The sequence below is a fragment of the Rana temporaria genome, unplaced genomic scaffold (assembly GCF_905171775.1).
Source record: "Rana temporaria unplaced genomic scaffold, aRanTem1.1, whole genome shotgun sequence".
In the NCBI taxonomy this organism is placed as follows: domain Eukaryota; kingdom Metazoa; phylum Chordata; class Amphibia; order Anura; family Ranidae; genus Rana; species Rana temporaria.
In genome coordinates, this window is record NW_024404774.1 from 8583 (window position 1) to 29513 (window position 20931).

Genomic DNA, 20931 nt, shown 5'->3' on the forward strand with positions numbered 1-20931 from the left:
CTGCAAAACTATACAGCGGGTAAAATAAGTATTGAGCACGTCACCATTTTTATTAAGCAAATAAAGGTCCACACCTTGAGAACACATTGATTACTGCTAGCGGCTTAATTAGCCATTAGATATAATCACATGTCAAATCTGACAGGCTGGTTGTACCAAAGTTCATTCATTGCTCAACTTAGGTACAATCAGCCTGCCCATTAGGTACAATTAGCCTGCCCATATACGGTTTAAATATCGTCTGGTCCCTGCCGAACTGGCCGAGATTCGAACCATCAATGGTCGGCTTTAGAAAAGCGAACCCCATGAGTGCCATTGTGAATGAGGCCTTATTATTTCCATCATCATTGGTCCAAATAAAGCTTTATGAAACCTAGAAAAAACATAGTAATAATATTTAGATGATGTAAACATCTAAACAGTTATAGCAAGAGCACCACCAGATAAAGCATCAGAAAATGATGCAAAAAATGCAACATGAGCCAATCCACATGTAGATGCACTGTGATGTATGCATCAGAAATCACGTCAAATTACAGCATACCTCAAAGCAGAAGTATTTTTTGAGAAATGGATTCAAATGCAACCGTCAGCATAACTTTCCACTGCAGCTTTGTTAAACATGGCTATCACAGCAGAACAATAACACAAAATAACACATCAGAAAAAGTAAATGTTGAACACTGCTTCTCACTTTGTCGACATCATGCTAATAATTGGAATTTAGAGAGAAAAGGAAAATGGACTTTGTAGGCACTTTTTTATAAAAATACAACATTTTTAATAATAATAGAAAATCACAAGACAACATGTTAACATATTGTCTTGTGATTTTCTATTATTATTAAAAATGTTGTATTTTTATAAAAAAAAGTGCCTACAAAGTCCATTTTCCTTTTCTCTCTAAATTCCAAATTCCAATTTATTCAGGATGTGGCACTATTGTTTTCAAGGATGTTGATTGCCATCCAAGGGCAAAGCAATCAATCTTTAACATCATGCTAATAATGCCATTATTTTTTAGATCTGCAGATTACAGTTACAAATATGTTTTTCAAATTTTTCCTTTAAGATCTAACCCTAAAAAATAATTATATAATGTTTGGTAGTAGATTAGGGGTTAGGGTTAAGTAAAAGACTCATCTTTGCTCTCCCAAGTCATTGGACTTCTTAGAGATTATCTTCAACTTAAAATGATATTTCATATTAGGGTCTGTCTCCAAAAAGGTTATAGAATTTGTCAACCATGGCTAAGCAATGTGGGGGATCCCCAATAGGCAGACTCTCTATTGTCCCAGGTTGACTCTAAATGTATTGCTGTAACATTCCATTCTACTTTTTAAAAGGTACCCGACTGTATGAACCAGGAGGTCCAGAATTAATTTTGGCCAGGTGTTCTCCCTGTGTTAAGATCAGATGATTATGTGAATAGTGTAGATGTAACTGGTGCTTATTGCAGCTATTTTTAACAGCTTAAAACTTTAACAAGCTGACCTGGGCATAATATAACTTAAAGGCTAGGAGATGCTCTTTTTCCAGTCTGTATTCATTAATGTATTGTATTGTAGCACTGACCCTAGCTTCCAGTGCATACAGCCTGCATTTCCATTATAGGTGAACAGTGGTCCTAACTAACGCACCAACAAGTGTTGATGGTATTGAGGTTAACAAGCCCCAGACAGCATCTGTGAAGCGAATAAAACACACTCAATATTCAGTAACTAAAAGGTTAATTGAAAGACCTTTCTCATTATCAGTCTGTTAGACAGTACAGGTAGCCAATGATGACAGTTTAATCATCATTGCTTGTGTGAAGAGTATCCTCAACCAGCAAAGCAAATGAAAAACCCCGGCCTACAATATGAACACAATGGAAGCAGAGGCGTTGTAAATTCCAGGCATCAAAAACTTACCTCTTCCTTTTAGCGCTGCCGGTTTCAGACGTGGCGGAGGAAATCATGCTGTCTCCGTCCTCTATATCGAGGTCTCTGCGAGTCAGATCTTTCTTTTTCGACTGAAATAAAGAACAAATCTCCAGAGTCAGCCTCGCTCTGCCAAACGTTCCCAGAATACATGAATATTAAACAGCTGCATAGATCAGTTTCACTCGGAAAAAGCTACAACTGGTATCAGGGTATTAATATTAAAAGCCTCCAGAATCTGTGATACAGCAGCTTAGACACATTTACATTTCATCATGCACAACATTTCTGCACATTTGTTGTTAAACACAGTTATGTGTGCATTCTGCTATCTCACTACTGCAGCAAACAGACAAGGATAGCTCTGAGCTCTTAAGGCCAGGGTGCCTTTTACAATAACTGCACCATTCTAGAAAAAAAATGTATTGCATGGAAAAGCTGAACAATGCGGTGTTCAATTAAATATGTACAAACAAGACACACACACACACACACACACACACACACACACACACACACACACACACAACGTTCAATAAACTCAGATGCCAGAAAGAAGGTAAAGGTTTTAGTATTTTCCAGACTCGGAAAAAGGACTGACTGGTTGAGAGTAAAAAAAAAATGCCTAGATTAGACTTCATGGGCCAGATTCACGTACTTGCGCTGTGGCGTAACGTATGTCATTTACGTTACACCGCCGCAAGTTTTAAGCGTAAGTGCTTGATTCACAAAGCACTTGCCTGTAAACTTGCGGCGGCGTAACGTAAATCCGTCCGGCGCAAACCCGCCTAATTCAAATGGGGCGTGTACCATTTAAATTAGGCGCGTTCCCGCGCCGAACGTTCTGCGCATGCTCCGTTACGAAATTTCCCGCCGTGCTTTGCGCGAAATTACGGCGCCCCGACGTGTTTTTTGAACGGCGACGTGCGTTACGTCCTTTCGTATTCCCGGACGTCTTACGCATAAAAAAAAAATAATTAAAATTAGACGCGGGAACGACGGCCATACTTTAACATGGATGGTCTAATTTTACACCACCTAAATAGCACTCGTAACTTTACGACAGGAAAAGCCGACTAGCGACGACGTAAGAGAATGCGACGAACGTGCGTACCTTCGTGGATCGCCGTAAACAGCTAATTTGCATACCCGACGCGGAAAACAATGCAAACTCCACCCAGCGGGCGCCGGAGTATTACACCTACGATCCGAAGGCGTACGTCTGTCGGATCGAAGCCTAAAGCCGTCATAACTTGTTTTGAGGATTCAAAACAACGCTACGACGTGGCAAATTTGAAAATACGCCGGAGTATCAGTAGATACGCCGGCGTATTTCAACTGTGAATCTGGCCCCATATGTTTCAAAGACAACACAAAGGGCCCAATTAACAAATGAATGAAGGCAGGTTGGCTTTATGGTAAATGTATTTTTATTGAAGCGTAAAAAGTTGTGACCGTACACAAGAAACATGAGCATGATGATTGTTGAACATGAGCATGTGTAGCATTCCATTTACCAATCACCAAAGATGAGAAGGTTTCCGTTCTGTAGATGTGATATGTGAAAGAGGAGGGGGATGTGAAGAGGGAAATAACAAACAACAAAAAAACAGTAACAGTATTTGGAAGCTGTCAAAAGGTAAAACGGGGACAGTTGGTAAAGGTTTGGGCTGGGTTTACACTGGTGCGATGTAAGAAGCCTGAGAACCCGGTGTGGACCAAAAAAAAGGGTTCTGCACCATTTTGGTGCAAATGCGATTTCAGCCATACACTTTGTATAGCTGAAATCGCATCTCACAGCCATCACATGTGATCTACACAGCAATGAGGTTCAAATCACATGCAATGTCTGTCATCACACTAGTGTGAACCAGGACATAGGGGGGCGTGATCCTGTTAGAGTTAAGGTAAACATTGGCTAAGATAACTACCAATTTAGACAAATTTAATGTAGAGTGTGTGTATGGGGGATTGCAATTTTGACAGGGGTGAGTGTTTGAGCTTTATCTTGGGGATAAATGCTAAAGACAGATAAGAGTTGTGTGGGTCTGTGTCCCAAAAGAGAAAATCTAACAGAGTTTGAAGGCAGAGAATTCCTTAAAGACAATACAGCCTGACCAGAGAGGAAAGAGTGTTCCCTGTTATGGTCTACTGCCATCAGGCCATCCATATCCATAATATCATCCATATATCCACCCAGGCCAATGACGGAGTCTTCAAGCCCCAGTGAAGGGGAGCTTGTGGTTTAAGCTGCAATGTCTTTCAGACAAAGCCTAAAAGCATATACAGCAAGCAAAATCAAAATTGCCTCTGAGCACTATGGAATGCAGGTTGCTATACACCTGAAGGATCTTTTGCCAAAAGAGATGGTGAGACCCTTGATATGGGTCAGATTTAATGAACTATGAAGTGAGATAAAACATATCTGCAAATCATATACAATCCCAATTCAAAAAAACTTGGGACGCTGTGTAAAATCTACATAAAATCATATTTTCCCATTTTTTATTCACAATTGAAAATCAAACACATATCAAATGTATAAACTTAAAAAACATTTTAAGAAAAAAAAATAAGGTCATTTTGAAATTGATGGCAGCAACACATCTCAAAAAAGGTGAGACAATGCAACAAAAAAGGCACCAACAAGGAAAATCTGGATGAACATTTTGCAATTAATTTGGTTAATTGGCAACAAGGCAGTAACATGGTTGGGTATTAAAAAAAGCATATAAAGCTTTGTACATACAATCAGATTTTCGGACGACCGATAATTTTTTGTTGCATGCTAGTCTCATGTCGAAAGTTAAGAGGTTACCCACCATACGAAAATTCTCGTACGAGAGAATACAACTTCAGAAGTGACAAAATCTGTTGACTAGTTTTGTATGTATTCTTTTGTTTCTGAACATGTGTAGTCTTCGGCTTGCAATTTTTTTTACGTACCAAAACGGTACTAATTAAAATGAAAATCGGACGTTGAGTTCACGTACATCAAAAATTGTATAGTCTGCACATGCAGCTTTTTTCTTATGGGGTGTACGTTTTAGAGAGTCAAAGCATCTCAGGAGTAAAGATAGGCAGAGGTTCACCAATCTGTGAAAAGCTGCATCTAAAAATTGTCGAACAATTTCAAAATAAATGTTCCTCAACTTAAAATTGCAAAGACTATCATCTACAGTACATATCATCATAAGATTATAAGAATCTGGAATAACTTCTGTGCGCAAGGGACAAGGCTGAAACACAATATTGGATGCCCGTGATCTTCAGGCCCTCAGACGGCACTGAAATAAAAACAGGCATGTTGATGGACATCACTGCATGGGCTCAAGAATACTTCAGAGTTCACCATGCCATCCAAAAATGCAAGTAAAAGCTCTATCATGCCAAGAAGAAGCAATGTCTGAACATGATTCAGAAAATAAAGCTGTAGCACCCTGGTCTCGGTTCGGGACAGACTAGTGCAATTTAAAATTGTGCATAGAGCATACATCACCCCGCACAGACTTCATAAAATGAACCCTGCGCACTCCCCGGAGTGCTGGAGATGCAGCGCCTCCCCTGGCGACTTCTCTCACATCTTCTGGCAATGCCCTGTAGTGGAACAATATTGGGAGGAGGTGCTAACATTGGTTAACAAGGTTGCGGCAGCTCAATTGCCCCTGGCAATGGAGGTCTGTCTCCTGGGTATCGTTGAAAACATTGTTCCATCCTCCGCTAAACGTACACTGATAAGCCTGCTACTTTTTTATGCACGTAAGAATATTGCTATGCACTGGAAGAAACCCACGCCCCCCTCCCTGATGCAGTGGAGACGTCTGGTCAACTCCAGCCTCCCCCTATACAAAGATACATATTTCAACCGTGGATGTCCACAGAAATATGATAAAGTTTGGCGAGCCTGGTTGGCTGAGTCGGAAACTGCTGGCTGAGTATTTCATATAACCACCACCTCTGTCATTTAGCCTGGGTCCCACTGCTGATATAGATTAGTCTCAGGTGTCGACACGTGAGTTTGTGCCATGCTGGTGGCTGGGTGCACCCCTGCCCCCATCATGCCTGACATTGCAACAGAAGCGCACTGTGGTAGTGAATTGTAGCACAAAGTTTCCTGTATACTATATGCACAATTGAGCTGTGTAATTGTCTGTTTTTGTCTTGTCTGTTTTAATTTTCCTTTCTGTATGTTGTGAAAACTTTAATAAAAACAATTGGAAAAAATAAATAAAAAAATAAAGCTGTCTTCTCTGGGCCAAAGCTCATTCAAAAGGGCATGTTACAATTTGGAAAACTAATCTATAGTCAGTTTAATCAAAATCTGTTCTTTTTAGCAACCATGGGTGCTGCGTCCCCTAGACTATGGAGGAGGTGGACTTATGGCTTGTTATCAGTGCTCAGTTCAAAAGTCTGCATCTCTGATGGTATGAGAGTGCATTAGTGTGTATGGAATGGACAGCTTGCACATCTGGAAAAACACCATCAATGCTGAAACTAAATTCAGGTTTATAAGCAGCATATTCTCCCATCCAGACAATGTGGGTTAATTACGAAAGGAATAAAAAGGAATAACCCCCACCTCTGGAAGGAGTCTATTCCACATTTCCACAGCTATTACTGTGAAGAAACCTTTCTACATTATGAGGTGAAATCTCTTTTCCACTAGACGTAAAGAGTGCCCCCTTGTCCTCTGTGATGACCTTAAAGTGAACAACTCAACACCAAGTTCACTATATGGACTCCTTATATTATTTGTACATGTTGCTCATATCCCCCCTTAATCTCCTCTCCTCAAGAGTGAGTAAATTCAGTTCCTCCAATCATTCCTCATTGCCGAGCGCCTCCATGCCTCTTATCAGTTTGATTGCCCTTCTCTGCACTGTCTCCATTTCCCTGATATCCTTTTTAAGAACTGGTGCCCAAAACTGAACTGCATATTCTAGATTTTAGGCTTACTAATGATTTGTACAGGGGCAAAATGATATTTCTCTCTCTGGAGTCTATACCTCTCTTAATACAAGAAAAACCTTTCCTCGCTTTAGAAACCGCAGCTTGGGATTGCATGTCATTATTAAGCCTATGATCTACTAAAAAACCCAGATCCTTCTCCGCTATGGACGCCACCAGTTGTACTCCCCCTAGTATGTATGATGCATGCATATTCTTAGCCCCCATGTGCATAACTTTACATTTATCAACATTAAACCTCATTTGCCACATAGTTGCCCAATGAAACAGAGCATTGAGGTTGGCTTGAAAGTTGGAGACATCCTGTAAAGATGTTATTCCACTGCATAGTTTGGTGTCATCTGCAATCACGGAAATGGTACTTTTAATCCCAGACATAATATAATTTTTAAAGATATTAAAAATTAAGGGGCCACCCCCGATAACCTTAGACCATTCAGAGTATGAATCCTTAACCACTTTTTTAGACATTCTTCTATCCATTTACAAATTGATCTTTCCAAGCCCGTAGACTTTCCCTTACACATTAGCTGTGTGTGGGGAACTGTGTCAAACGCTTCTGCAAAATCCAAAGTATAACATGTCCACAGCCACCCCGCTGTCCAAAGTTTTAACTTACCTCGTTAATGAGTATTCTACTCATTAACGAGTCCCTAAAAATTAACTCAATATTTAACCCTACAGACCAAGACTAGGATGTCATTAAATTTCAAGTGCGTGTAAAAGGTAGGCATCCCAATACTTTTGCTAATATAGCATATCTGAGTGCTGCCAATCAATGCAAAGTGATCAACAATTTTCTACCCTGGCCGACTTATCTAATCTGTCAAAAATTACGTTTAAATCATTTGGAATGGTAGTTATGGCTATTCAATTGTTTGCAGATTCAATCATTTTGAACAAATCACACACTGATCAGGTAATAAAATCAATATGTGTATGGCCATCATAAGGAGAAAAGTCTGCAAGGCGAAAAACAAAAAACCCCAGCTTTAAAAATAAAAATGTTAACAATTCCACCAAGATGCAAACAAAACACAGAAGCTCATCATGAGAACCAACTTTTTCTATCTTCTGCTTAGCAAAAAAAAAAAAAAAAAAAAAAAAAAAGACAATGGCAGCCATCTAAATGCATGCAAAAGATATGGTAATGACATACCAATTGAGAACATTTCTTGTAAATAATAGGCTTTCATTCAAATAATACATCAAAAGTACAGCTTGTTTACAAGATTTAATGTTACACACTATACTTAAAGTGGAACTAAATCATCTATCCTTTACAGCCAAAGAAGCTGCCATCTTACCTTTTGTGATTAGTTATGACACCGGCCATTTTGATGGCTTGTTAGATCGATTTTAGAGTACAGCAACTGTGACAGTTCGCATTCATGACATGCCTAAAATGCACCATTTTGCGAAATTGTTAAAATTGGGTTTAGTTCTACTTTAAACCTACGGGCAGCCAAACTCAAACACAGAAAAATCAGCACGAGGGACAAAAAATAAATAAAAAAAATTGCCCGATTCTCCCATCCACACACTTGATATGAATGGGGGAATCTATTTCGCTAAGTTATTGTATTCGGACGTCAGATCATTTCTCAAGCACGCGGGTAAAAAAACAGTAAGCCTGTAATTAACACCAGCAAGCAGCGCAGGAGGGGGGGGGGGGCGGGGTATGCGCTAGGTTGTGTGTCACTCATAAGCAGCTCAGGGAAAAAAAATACTGGGGTAATTTTCGATAGCTTTAGCCATAAGCCTGGTAAACCAGTTTAAAGCTGCAACATATACAGATGTATCTCATATAATTTGAAAAAAGCAAATTTCAGTAATTCAATTAAAAAAGGTGAAACATATATATTATATATGGATGCCTTGCACAGAGTGATATATTTCAAGCATTTCTTTATTCTCATTTTGAGGGTTATGGCGTACAGCTAGTGAAAACCCCAAATTTTGTATCTCAGAAAATTTGAATATTATACAAGACCAATAAAAAAATAAATAAATACAGAAATGTTGGCTTACTGAAAATGTCCAAGCACGGTATAGTATGCACTCAATACTTGGTTGGGGCTCCTTTTGTATGAATTAATGCATTAATTCGGCATGGCATCAGCCTGTGACACTGCTGAGGTGTTATAAAAGCCCAGGAGATCCTTTCATAGTGGCTTTCAGCTTATCTGCATTGTTGGGTCTGGTGTCTCATCTTCCTCTTGACAATACCCCACAGGTTTTCTATGGAGTTAAGGTCAGGCGAGTTTGCTGGCCAATCAAGTACAATGATACTATGATCAAACCAGGTATTGGTACATTTGGCAGTGTGGGAGGTGCCAAGTCCTGCTGGAAAATTAAATCAGCATCTACATAAAGCTGATCACAGAGGGAAGCATGTTACACTTTACCCCCCAATTTATAAACCCGTTCCTTCACACAAAACAAAACACAACATTTAGACTTCAATTAACCTTTCCCCCTGGAACACACCTTAAATATCTAACACCTCCTCAAACTCTTCCTTTCCTCTTCTCACTCATTCATCCACCAAATAAACTCCACTTAATTTTTGTTTTTGTTTTTTTAACTCAAACCACCCCTCCCAAATCTTTAAAAAATCCTCACTTGAGTGATAGAATTCTTCCATGATATAAGATTTATTTCCCCCTCCTTAGACAATTATGCCATCAATGGAACCTCTTGCAAGCCCCAGAACTTTGGAATAAATCCTTTGGCTGCATTCAATAAATGTGGAATGGGAAGTGATTTCCTATACGGTCCTATTGATCTCACTGTACCATGAAACAAGCATATCCATGGTTCCCTGGGTATTTTAGTACCAGAGATTTCAAATTAATTATCCCTGTCCAAAACTTGTGTTTTAACACATCCCCAATAAATGTGAAACATAGTTCCACTTTCGTTACACCCTCTGCAACATAATGATGACTTTCCTGCTCGGTAGTTATGAGCTTTAACAGGTGCAATATACCATCTTGCTAAAAACTTAAAATGTCATCTCTACAGTGTGTATCTATTGAGGAATGTGCCAGCTGCAACACTTTTTCTTTGTTGCTCATTCAAGGCCACCCGAATTTCTCGCAACAATTTTCCAATATATGGCAGTATTTTAGGCTCAGCTTTAGCAGTTTTAATCTTATGCATCTGTGAAATACAAAACAAAGGCAAGCTGGTGGTAGATGGGGTTATACCCTGGGCTGGCTTTCAGTTTAGTTTGCCAGTGTCCAATCAGTGGTCAAGAAAGAAAAGTGACTCCAATACCTACAGATACCGGGGCAGATCCACAAAGCGAGTACGCCGGCGTATCTACTGATACGCCGGCGTACTTTCAAATTTCCCGCATCGTATCATTGTTTTGAATCCTCAAAACAAGATATGACGGCATCTGGGTTAGATCCGACAGGCGTACGTCTTCGTACGCCTTCGGATCTAAGATGCAATTCTTCGGCGTCCGCTGGGTGGCGTTCCCGTCGTAATCCGAGTTGAGTATGCAAATTAGGTATTTCCGACGATCCACGAACGTACGAGCGGCCGTCGCATTCTTTTACGTCGTCTCTAGTCAGCTTTTTCCGGCGTATAGTTAAAGCTGCTGTTTGGTGGCGTACTCAATGTTAAGTATGGCCGTCGTTCCCGGGTATAATTTAAAAAAAAAAAAATCGTTTGCGTAAGTCGTCCGTGAATCGGGCTGGACGTAATTTACGTCCACGTCAAAACAATGGCGTGCTTGCGACGTAATTTAGCGCAATGCACGGCCGGAAATTTAGGGACGGCGCATGCACAGTTCGTTCAGCGCGGGGTTGCGCTTCATTCAAATGAAGCACGCCCCACCTACTCACCGATTTGAATTAGGCATCGCTACGCCGCGAGAAATACACTACACCGCCGTAACTTACGGCGCAAATTCTTTCAGGATTCAAACCAAAAAAAGTAAGTTAAGGCGGCGTAGCGTATCTCAGATACGCTGCGCCGGGGCAGATCTTTGTGGATCTGCCCCACCAACTCCATTTGCAGTACAACCTATACAAGGGCTTACCAGACAGCAAAGAGTCCAGAAAATTCTATGTCCCTTAGGCCCCGTACTCACGACCAAACATGTCTGCTGAAACTGGTCCGCGGACCAGTTTCAGCAGACATGTTTGGCCGTGTGTAGGCCCGAGCGGACCATTTTCGGGCGGATCGGACAGTTTTCCAGCGGACAACTGTTTCCCGGACTTGCTTTAAAACAGTCCGAAACCTGTCCGCCCGGACATGTACGGTCGTCTGTACAGACCTACCGTACATGTCCAGCCGCCCGCCATCCCTCGCATGCGTCGAATGACTTCGACGCATGCGTGGAAGCCTTTTAAAGGCAGGCCGCCCACGTCGCTGCGTCATTGTCGCGGCGACACCGCGGACACGCCCCGCGTATTGTTTACGCGCGGACCTCTGTTCGATGGTGTGTACGGCCATCGAACAGAAGTCCCCGGGCAGACATGTCCGATGAAAACGGTCCGCGGACCGGTTTCATCAGACATATTTGATCGTGAGTACTCGGCCTTAGACCAAACATTTCAAGGCTTCCCACCTGCTCCAACACTCTCCATTTGGACAGACAGACCCTACTACAATTACAATTACCCAGCCTGGACAGCAAGTCCTGGTTCACATTGCCCCGACTTGTCATGCAACTTGAGAGTTCAACGTCACATGACAAGTTGTGTCCCATTAATGGCAATGGAATCGGTCTAAATAGGTGCAAATAAAGTCGCTCCGATTTAGAAAAAGGTCCCTGCACTACTTTTGGGGCGACTTCAACGCAACTTGCATTGATTTCTGTTAAAGGAGTTGCATGCAAGCCACAATGAAGTCGCACAGGGATGTTGGATATGAAGCCTCAGCAGTGTGAACGAGGGCTGAAACTTACAGTGACCCATAGAAGTCACTTAAGATTCTTTTGCAGAATCTATACAAGTGTTCCCTATTACTGAAATAAAGTCCAGTAGGCTAATCTGAGGACAACAATGCCATTAATCTGGATTCATATAACATCTTAGAATACAGTAAAACAAACAAGTAGATTTACCTGCAGAAGCTGCTGAAGTTTAAACACCCTCTTGTATATTGCAGAATTTGGAACATTGTACCGCTTGGCATTCTCAAACATCATATTTAAATCTGTTTCCAAGTGGTCCAGACTCTCGTATTCCTGGTTCTTTAGCTTATTTCTGCATAAAAGTGAAGGAAACACAAATTTTATCAAAACGTTGCTGTGGAAAACGGATTTGTCTACATTTTAACAGAGCGTTGTCATAACATAACATAACATCCAACCAAAGCTTTCAATTTGTTACAGGGTTAAAACCTGTGTTAATTATTCCTACTATCTCTCTACCCAAATCAGAGATTTATCTACATTTCCAAAATTTGATAGATGTCAGACACAACAGGAACTTACAGGAAATCTCCCAAAGGGGACACAATAGATTCTACTAGAGTGTGGAAGGGTTAAAACTTCAAAAAGGTTTTTTACTCCTTTTACCTCCGCTGTCACTGTGACACAACAGGAAGTGAAATCTTAATACAGACACTGAGCACATTTAACCACTTAAGGACCGGACCAATATGCTGCTAAATGACCCAAGGGGTTTTTACAATTCGGCACTGTGTCGCTTTAACAGACAATTGCGCGGTCGTGCGACGTGGCTCCCAAACAAATTTTGTGTCCTTTTCTTCCCACAAATAGAGCTCTCTTTTGGTGGTATTTGATCGCCTCTGCGATTTTTATTTTTTGCGCTATATACAAAAATAGAGCGACATTTTTGAAAAAAAATCAATATTTTTTACTTTTTGTTATAAGAAAAATCAAATAAACTAAATTTTAGTCAAACATTTAGGCCAAAATGTATTCAGCCACATGTCTTTAGTAAAAAAAAAAAAAAAAAAATTGCAATAAAAAAAAATTAGCTACCTAGCGGCAACAGTGACACTAATACAGCGATCAGAAAAATGAACGCTTAGTGACACTGGCAATAGGGAGTGAAAGGGCGGTGATCAAGAGGTTAAAACTTTATTAGGGGGGGGGGTACGGGGGCTACCCTGAACCTAACACTAACTGCCTGTCACACTAACTGTCACACTGACACTAAATGCAGTGATCAGTACATATATGATCACTGCATTCAGTGACACTGTTAAAGGGGGGGGGGGGGTTAATGTGCCTATGTGTAGTGTGTGTCAGTGTAGTGTTGTGCAGACTTACTGTGTGATGTATTCTGTCCTCAGCGGCGGTTGAAAATACCACCGAGGGGAGAGAATACATCACTTCCCCCTTCCCGTGTTTACACAGGAGGAGGAAGTGACACACGGGGGAGTACTCGCATTGGCTGTGAGCGATCCAGAGGGGGTGGACAAAAACGAACAGCCGCCCCCGGATCGCTCCTGAAGCCACGGGAACCGCCGCATGTACCGGGGGGGTCCCGATCGGACCCCCAACCCAAGTCTAGGCAGGGACGTACAGGTACGCCAATGTGCCTGTCTGTGCCATTCTGCCGATGTAAATGTACATGCGGCGGTCCGGAAGCGGTTAAGGATAATCGTTATGCTTTGTGCAAACCAAAGTCCATCAGATGTGAATAAACATGGGAAATGCAACAGGGAAAAATATGATGCATGGTGTGAAGAAACTAAAACACAGACTGATAAGATAAGCACCAAACATAAACAGCCTTGTGTATATTGCAAGCCACTCATATGGTGCCGGTGTGCGTTCCAACTACCGGAAATTAAGCCCAAGACCCAACAGCAAATGACATTAACGATGGTGAACGGGCAGCCTCCAGCAAAAACTGCATCATCAAGAGATTCCTGATGACGCAGTTTTTGCAAAATGCATTGAGGCTGCGCATCGGCCACAGTCGATGTCACTTCCGGTTGGGTCTCAGGCATCATTTCCGGTTGTTGGCATGCTGGCCGGCTCAATACAAGAGGCTTGCAATAAACACAAGGCTGTTTATGTTGGGTCTAATGGCAGCACCATTAAATGTAAGCGCATATTCGTTGTTTTATACCCATTCTTTAATTTAAAAAATACTACACTATTATGATGCTTTTTGAGAGAAAGATCTGGAGAGCCTGGTGTCGGTGAACCTTATGTAGTATCACATGTGGATCATCTGAATGACATCGGTTACCATCCCAAATTATTTGAGGCAAGTTAAATATTTGTACCCCATTCTTCTGGCCCAATTTGGTGCAATGAGAATCGGCGGATATCTTTCCTTCTCAATCTTGCACAACATTGAGGCTAGGTTCACACTAGTGCAAATTGGATGTGGGTTTCCCCCGCATCCAATTCGCACGACAGGACATTGTGATCGATTCTCTATTGAGACGGTTCATTTACACATCTCCGTGGCGGCTGCGGAGCTGCTTGCACAGGAATCCTTTGTGTTTTGGGTCAGTTTCAGGGCCTAATTAAGGCAAAGATTTGGCCCCAATTCGTCCCTGAAACAGAGAACAGGGACCCACCGGACCCCTGCTGCAGACTGAATCTGGCATCAGTGTGAACCCAGCATCAAGGGAAAATCCCCATTGGAGAGAATTCATAAACCAGCTTGAAATTAGTCCAAAAAAATCACAGGAACATTTACTGTGAACTTCAGAGGATCCCTGGTGATGGCGGTTAATCAGTTTGCGAACATCCTTGCCTTGGTATTCATCCTTGCCTTGGTATTCCTCATCTGTGACAGAGATTTGAAAGATCTCTGCGTACAAAGACCAGTACCTTGGCTCTGGGTGTTGACAGCCACCTGACAATTGATCATTGTCCATCGTTGACAGCCAAGAGAGCTGTAATGTGAGTTTTCCCCAGAGAGAAATCCTGACTTGTTTCTTTTAGGGCAGCCTGACTTCTGGTGACCTCTGATGGTTTATGTAGGCTACTGCCATGGAATTGTCTGACTGTACCTTGACTGGGTGACCATGCAAAAGAAAGGGTCCATTATTGTACAGACAATCTAATGGCTCTCAGTTCCAAAATGATAAATGGGAAGTTTTGACTCCTATGGAGGACCAGGTCCACTGAACAGTCAATTGATTGTAAACTCCACCCCAGGCTGACATCGGTTGTCACCACCTTCCACAACATGTGGAGGAAAGATGTTCTCAACTCCAGGGTAGGACTAGAGAGGCACCAAGTTAGGGAGACATTTGGCTGAACAGAAGCATTGCGCGATCCAAAATTTGGATTGGTTTGTTCCAATGTCAGTATGTTGGATTGAAGGAGTTTGAAGTAAAACTGGGCAAAGGGAAAAGCCAATAATGAGGGTATCGTCAAACCCAGAACTTTCATGCAGAAGCAAACCGAGGGGTACCTTTTGACCCAAGGGTCTTCGTGTGTGACCTTAGGAAAGCAACCTTTTCTTGGGAAGGAAAATTCTGGCTTAGGCTGTGCCCAAGAATAAAGCCAGGTACTTCAGACAGGGTAAGGAGCTGGAGAGCAGACTTTGAAAGGTTGATTATCTAAACCAGGGATATGCAATTAGTGGACCTCCAGCTGTTGCAGAACTACAACTCCCATGAGGCATAGCAAGACTTTGACAGCCACAAGCATGACACCAAGACCCAGAGGCATGATGGGACTTGTAGTTTTGCAACAGCTGGAGGTCCGCTAATTGCATATCCCTGATCTAAACCAAAGGTCTGAAGATACCAAATTGTCTCTGGACATTGGTAGGTTGTGACTAAGAAGTCCTTCAGTAGGATGTGTTCCAGGTAATCTGTAACATTAAAGTCCTGGGTTCGCAGAAAGCTACAATTTGGGAAGAACGTTTGTAAACACTTGAGGTACAGAGGAGAACCTGAATGATAGTGCTGATGTCAGGGGAAGATGGGGATGTGTAGATAGGCATCTTGCATCTCTACTGATGCAAGAAATTCCCCTTCCCCTAATATAAGGGATCTTTGATATTTGCCTGCTACCATGTACTTGTATGTCTACTGTTTCTTTGTATTGCTTCCTTTATGTGAAATCCCTGGTGTTCCTGCCAGTCCCTCTGCTTTTCTGTTAAAAACTGACCACACTAAGCAGGAGAGCATACCCTGGGCAGGTCTCCAGCTATGCTGGGAACTCTGTGTAATCTCCTCCAATGATCAGACTTTTCTTGACATGCCAACGCTGCACAGCCATTCACTGGGAAGTTCAGTGTGCTGCTGCTCCTCCTTCCCCCAGTTCTTATGCACCAGAGAAAAGTGGGAATGTGATCACTTATAAAAAAGGAGCTATAAAAATAATTTATAAATACTTTCCTTTTTATCTATACAAAAATTTTTTGCCTTTCATTTCTATTTTAAACTGAATAGGTTGTTTTACAAGATAAGGGTTTACAACCACTTTAAGTTAAAGTGGTAGTAAAGCCCACTTTGTTATTTTTAGCCAAAAAGTAAGCCTATAATAAGGCTTACGTGTAGGTAAAATGAATATCTCCTAAATGTGCACCGTCTAGGAGATATTCACCCTGCATGCACTCTGAAGGTTCAGCATACTGTGCCAGACCTTCAAATCTCGCATGCGCAGGAGTGACGTCATTGTGGTGCCGTAACCTGCAAATACAGAAGAAAAAAATAAAATAGAAAAAGTGCAGCGCAAAACTCAAATATATAAATGATACTGGTATACTCAAACACCAATACCATAAGTGTGAATATGAATATGCAGAAAAAATGAAAAAAAAAAAAAAAAATATTAAAAATTAAATACAATTCAAACAAACAGTCCAAAAGTCCACCTTCATATATGGACCACTGAGTTAACAGATGGTCAATAAAGCAAATCAAATAGGCAGGTCATGAACAGGAACCAGGCTGATGTATTAGATCCTCATAAGACAACCAAACCGCAAAGGACAGGTGCATGTAAAGAGATAATCACAGACTAAGTGCTCACTGTTGCAATGTGTGGATTTATTCTTTAGAAGAAGCAAAAGTCAGGCTACTCACATTTGGCCAGACAAAAAACGTCATGAAGTAACAATCTTTAGGAATGAACAGCAGATGAGCGACGTGATGTTTCAGGCTCCTAAACCACCGGACGCGTTACGTTATATCAACTTCCTCAGCGGGGCGGGTATCATCCCCCCCGCCCCGCTGAGGAAGTTGATATAACGTAACGCGTCCGGTGGTTTAGGAGCCTGAAACATCACGTCGCTCATCTGCTGTTCATTCCTAAAGATTGTTACTTCATGACGTTTTTTGTCTGGCCAAATGTGAGTAGCCTGACTTTTGCTTCTTCTAAAGAATAAATCCACACATTGCAACAGTGAGCACTTAGTCTGTGATTATCTCTTTACATGCACCTGTCCTTTGCGGTTTGGTTGTCTTATGAGGATCTAATACATCAGCCTGGTTCCTGTTCATGACCTGCCTATTTGATTTGCTTTATTGACCATCTGTTAACTCAGTGGTCCATATATGAAGGTGGGAGTAGCCATCTACAACGGTGGAGGGATCACTTCAAAATTTTGGTGGATTGTCACGTGGTGGAGATTTATTTTCGTTTAATTCACTCATCTTCTGACACTTATGGACTTTTGGACTGTTTGTTTGAATTGTATTTAATTTTTAATATTTTTTTTTTTTTTCATTTTTTCTGCATATTCATATTCACACTTATGGTATTGGTGTTTGAGTATACCAGTATCATTTATATATTTGAGTTTTGCGCTGCACTTTTTCTATTTTATTTTTTACTTGTTTAGGATTTTTGCGAATTTCCCTTAGTGTTCAGCTGGCATTACCAGTGATCTGAACCCTGGGGGTCTGTATCACATAAAAACACTTTAATATCATCATTTTTTGATCTATACATTTGCGCTGATTGCACCCTGTTTTTTATAAATACAGAAGAAAGGCTAGGGGGAAGATGTCAGCCCTCTCAGTGGTGACTGTGCCGCTGGAAGGGCTTTATTCTAAGGAAAGTATTTCAGAATGTGCTTGTATACAATGTATACAATGTATACTAGCACATTATGCCATTGTCTGTTTTTTTTCCATTCTGCAGTGGTTTACTACCGCTTTAAGTTTGGTATGAATAGAAACCTTTAAACCTTTGTTCTAAACTCAACTGGCATGACCTCTCCTGGTGTCTGAAGGTGGTGAAATACAGTCACTAAATCAGCCTTCTTTTGGTCGAAAGCTGACAGATATGAAGTCTAAAGGCGCAGAGGGCTTATAGGCCGGCTCCATGGACTTTGGAGGACAAAGCTTGCACTGCAAGGATGTTATAAGCTCTGGTTTGAAAGTAGACACCTGAGATAAGTGAAAAAAACTCTTCCGCAGTAGCGGACATATGAGTAGGAGACTTCAGTTTCTTGTTGTGCTGTAATAGCATCTGTTACCCTTAGGCCCCATGCACACAAGACGCTATTACAAACGCCTCTAATCTCAGCTTTTCAAAGGCAAAAACCGGCATTTAAAACGCCCGTTTTTGCCGCGAATTGCGTAGCGTTTTGCCGCGTTTTACCGCGATTTGCGGCTGTCAGCGTTTATCTCCAAAACACTGTAGACCCTCCCCAAGCTCAGAATCAAACTATTTGTGCCGCGTTTTGCCGCGATTTGCGTCTAAAACGCAAAAGCTGAAAGCTTCTGAACCCAAAATTTTGGGTTTGGAAAAACGGCCCTAAACCCAACTGCTTTGAAACGCCAAAAAACGTGATCGTGTGCATGGACACATAGGATAACATTAAATGTGTTCAGGGGCAGTTGAAAAAAATGCCCAAATGCCTCTGAACTCGAGTTTAGCAGCGTCTCGTGTGCATGGGGCCTTAAACTCCTTTTCCATAAAATACATTTCAGCAAAAAGCTTAGGAGGAGCAAAAATCCATTCAGGATTGGGCCAGTCCTCAAAGTGCACAATCATTTTGTGCATGTACTGGAAATGTCTTTTTAGGCTGCTCAGGCAGATTTAGTTCCCATAGAGGCTTCTTTAGACTGTGAGAAGTCAGGTGCTGCTAGGCAAAACGTAGTGCACACATCAATTGGTGTGTCCACAGTAGAAACCATTTGGCGCGAAACTGTAGTTTATACTTCAAAATGCATGAGAAATCCTCTGTGGCCTGTGCTAAAAATCACGGTTTCCAATACTTTCCAACATAATAGTTTTTCTGGGAAAAAAAATAATAAAAAAATGCTGCACTACCACCTCCAAGTCCCGATTAGAGGAAATAATATCCACCAGTCTGGCTTTCAACCTTTGCAAGCAGACTCCATAGACCAGTGGTCTCCAAACTGCGGCCCTGGGGCCATATGTGGCCCTTTGCTGGCTTTTATCCGGCCCTTGGGGCACTATTTTATTCACCGACACCAATTACATCAAAGTTCCTACCAATGATGGGGCTCAATTTCTCCCAGTGAAAGGGCTCAATTTCCCCCAATGACACCAATGATGGGGATCAATTTCTCCCAATGAAACCAATGATGGGGCACAATTCCTCCCAGTGACACCAATGATGGGGCACAATTCCTCCCAATGATGGGGCTCAATTTCTCCCAATGACACCAATGATGGAGCACAATTCCTTCCAATGATGTGGCTCAATTTCTCCCAATCACACCTATGATGAGGCTTAATTCCTCCCAATGACACCAATGATGGTGCACAAGTCCTCCCAAAGACACTAACAATGGGACACACGTCCTCTAAATTACACCAGTAAAGTGGTACGGTTCCTCCCGCTGAGACCAATAATGGGGAATTGTTTACTCCCACTGATGCAGGGACATTTTGTACCGATGGTCCGGCCCCTTTAAAGTCTTAAGGACAGTAAACTAGCCCTAAGTTTAGAAAGTTTGGAGACCCCTGCCATAGACAAAAGACCAAACCCGGCAACACGGTGGACTCTGCAAATAACATTCCATTTATTAGTATACAAAAAAAGGGAATAAAATCCAGACTAAAAGGCTAATGTGTTTAGCCCCAGAGGGGCATGTAATCAAAATCTTTGCCAGTGTCCAATCACCTGATGGTACCAGCCTATAACCCGGAGTCTATGAATATCAAGTCAATGTCCTGTACTGTACAATTAAGATAACGGAAGTCTCACAGAGTGGGCAAAGTTATATGGTGCACTCTGGGCAGCCCTAGCAAGTTTCTTTGTCACCTGAAGGTAGCTGCATATAATCCATGGTCTATGATTAAAGTACAGTGTCCTGCATGATCAAGATATTTAAACCCTCAAATGGTAACAAAAGAACGTTGCTTTCACTCTATAATCAGGTAAAACAAAACAATCATATCTTTACCTGATCTGGTACAGTGAGATAGGATTTTTGATTTGCTGGAAATAATCAGGATATTTTTTCTTTGATGGAAGTTGGAAAAAAGGTTCAGCAATCAACTGGCCCTGGTTATTCCGGCAAGATCTGACAGTCTCATAAAGTTGGTATAATGGACTAGATATGTCCATAAAAGAGGTAACACTTTCCTCTTCAGACTCTGGTTCTTCATAGCGGATGGAGGGAGGTGGTGTTGTTACTGTTGGTGTCACTGCCGCTATAGTAACAAATGCAAAATATCAGTACTGAAAGCAGTGCATTAAACAGAACTACAAAATTTATTACGCAGGTTTTAGAATGGCATATTCAAGTATTCACCCCCTTGGACTGAATAAAAAAAAATAAAAAAAAAAAAGAGATAGATTTAACTAGGATTCTGAACATTTGACTTACAACACTGAAGATGCAAAATATTTTAGATTGCAAAACAAAAGCATGTTGCCCTACGGTCAGTGTTCAGCACAGACCAGAGAACCTATTGCACATTTGTGTACCTTTTAGGGAACTTTAAAATGAGTATTAATAGGACTACTGCATTCCATAAAGCACATCATGGTGAATAGTCTGGGTAAAGAAGTGTCTTAGAGGATTTCTCAGCTCAGCTTTGTATCTCTCAAGCTCAGAGTTACCACTGGTCTCTTGGTTGCTTCTTTGATTAAATGTCCTCAAAAATTATTACTAGGCGACCTTCACTAGGCAGTCATAGGTGTGC

General features: G+C 41.5%; 1 protein-coding gene across 1 annotated transcript; it reads right to left on the reverse strand.

Annotated features, from left to right (window-relative positions):
• Window positions 1-1881: 1881 nt before the first annotated feature.
• On the reverse strand, window positions 1882-20459 carry LOC120923480 (protein polybromo-1-like). Its single transcript, XM_040334983.1, has 3 exons — window positions 20187-20459; window positions 11974-12115; window positions 1882-2014 (listed from the first exon to the last, which is right to left on the reverse strand). The coding sequence occupies exons 1-3, from the start codon at window positions 20348-20350 to the stop codon at window positions 1910-1912; spliced, it is 411 nt and encodes a 136-aa protein (XP_040190917.1). The 5' UTR covers window positions 20351-20459; the 3' UTR covers window positions 1882-1909.
• Between the last annotated feature and the right edge of the window lie 472 nt (window positions 20460-20931).

What these genes read in the sequence shown, in the direction of transcription:
- LOC120923480 (XM_040334983.1), bottom strand. Translation starts at nt 20,350, where the DNA reads ATGGACATATCTAGTCCATTATACCAACTTTATGAGACTGTCAGATCT. An exon ending in ATCTCACTGTACCAGATCAG is followed by an intron (nt 12,116 to 20,186) that starts GTAAAGATATGA and finishes ACTTTTATGCAG; the next exon opens with AAATAAGCTAAAGAACCAGG. An exon ending in AACTTCAGCAGCTTCTGCAG is followed by an intron (nt 2,015 to 11,973) that starts GTAAATCTACTT and finishes TCTTTATTTCAG; the next exon opens with TCGAAAAAGAAAGATCTGAC.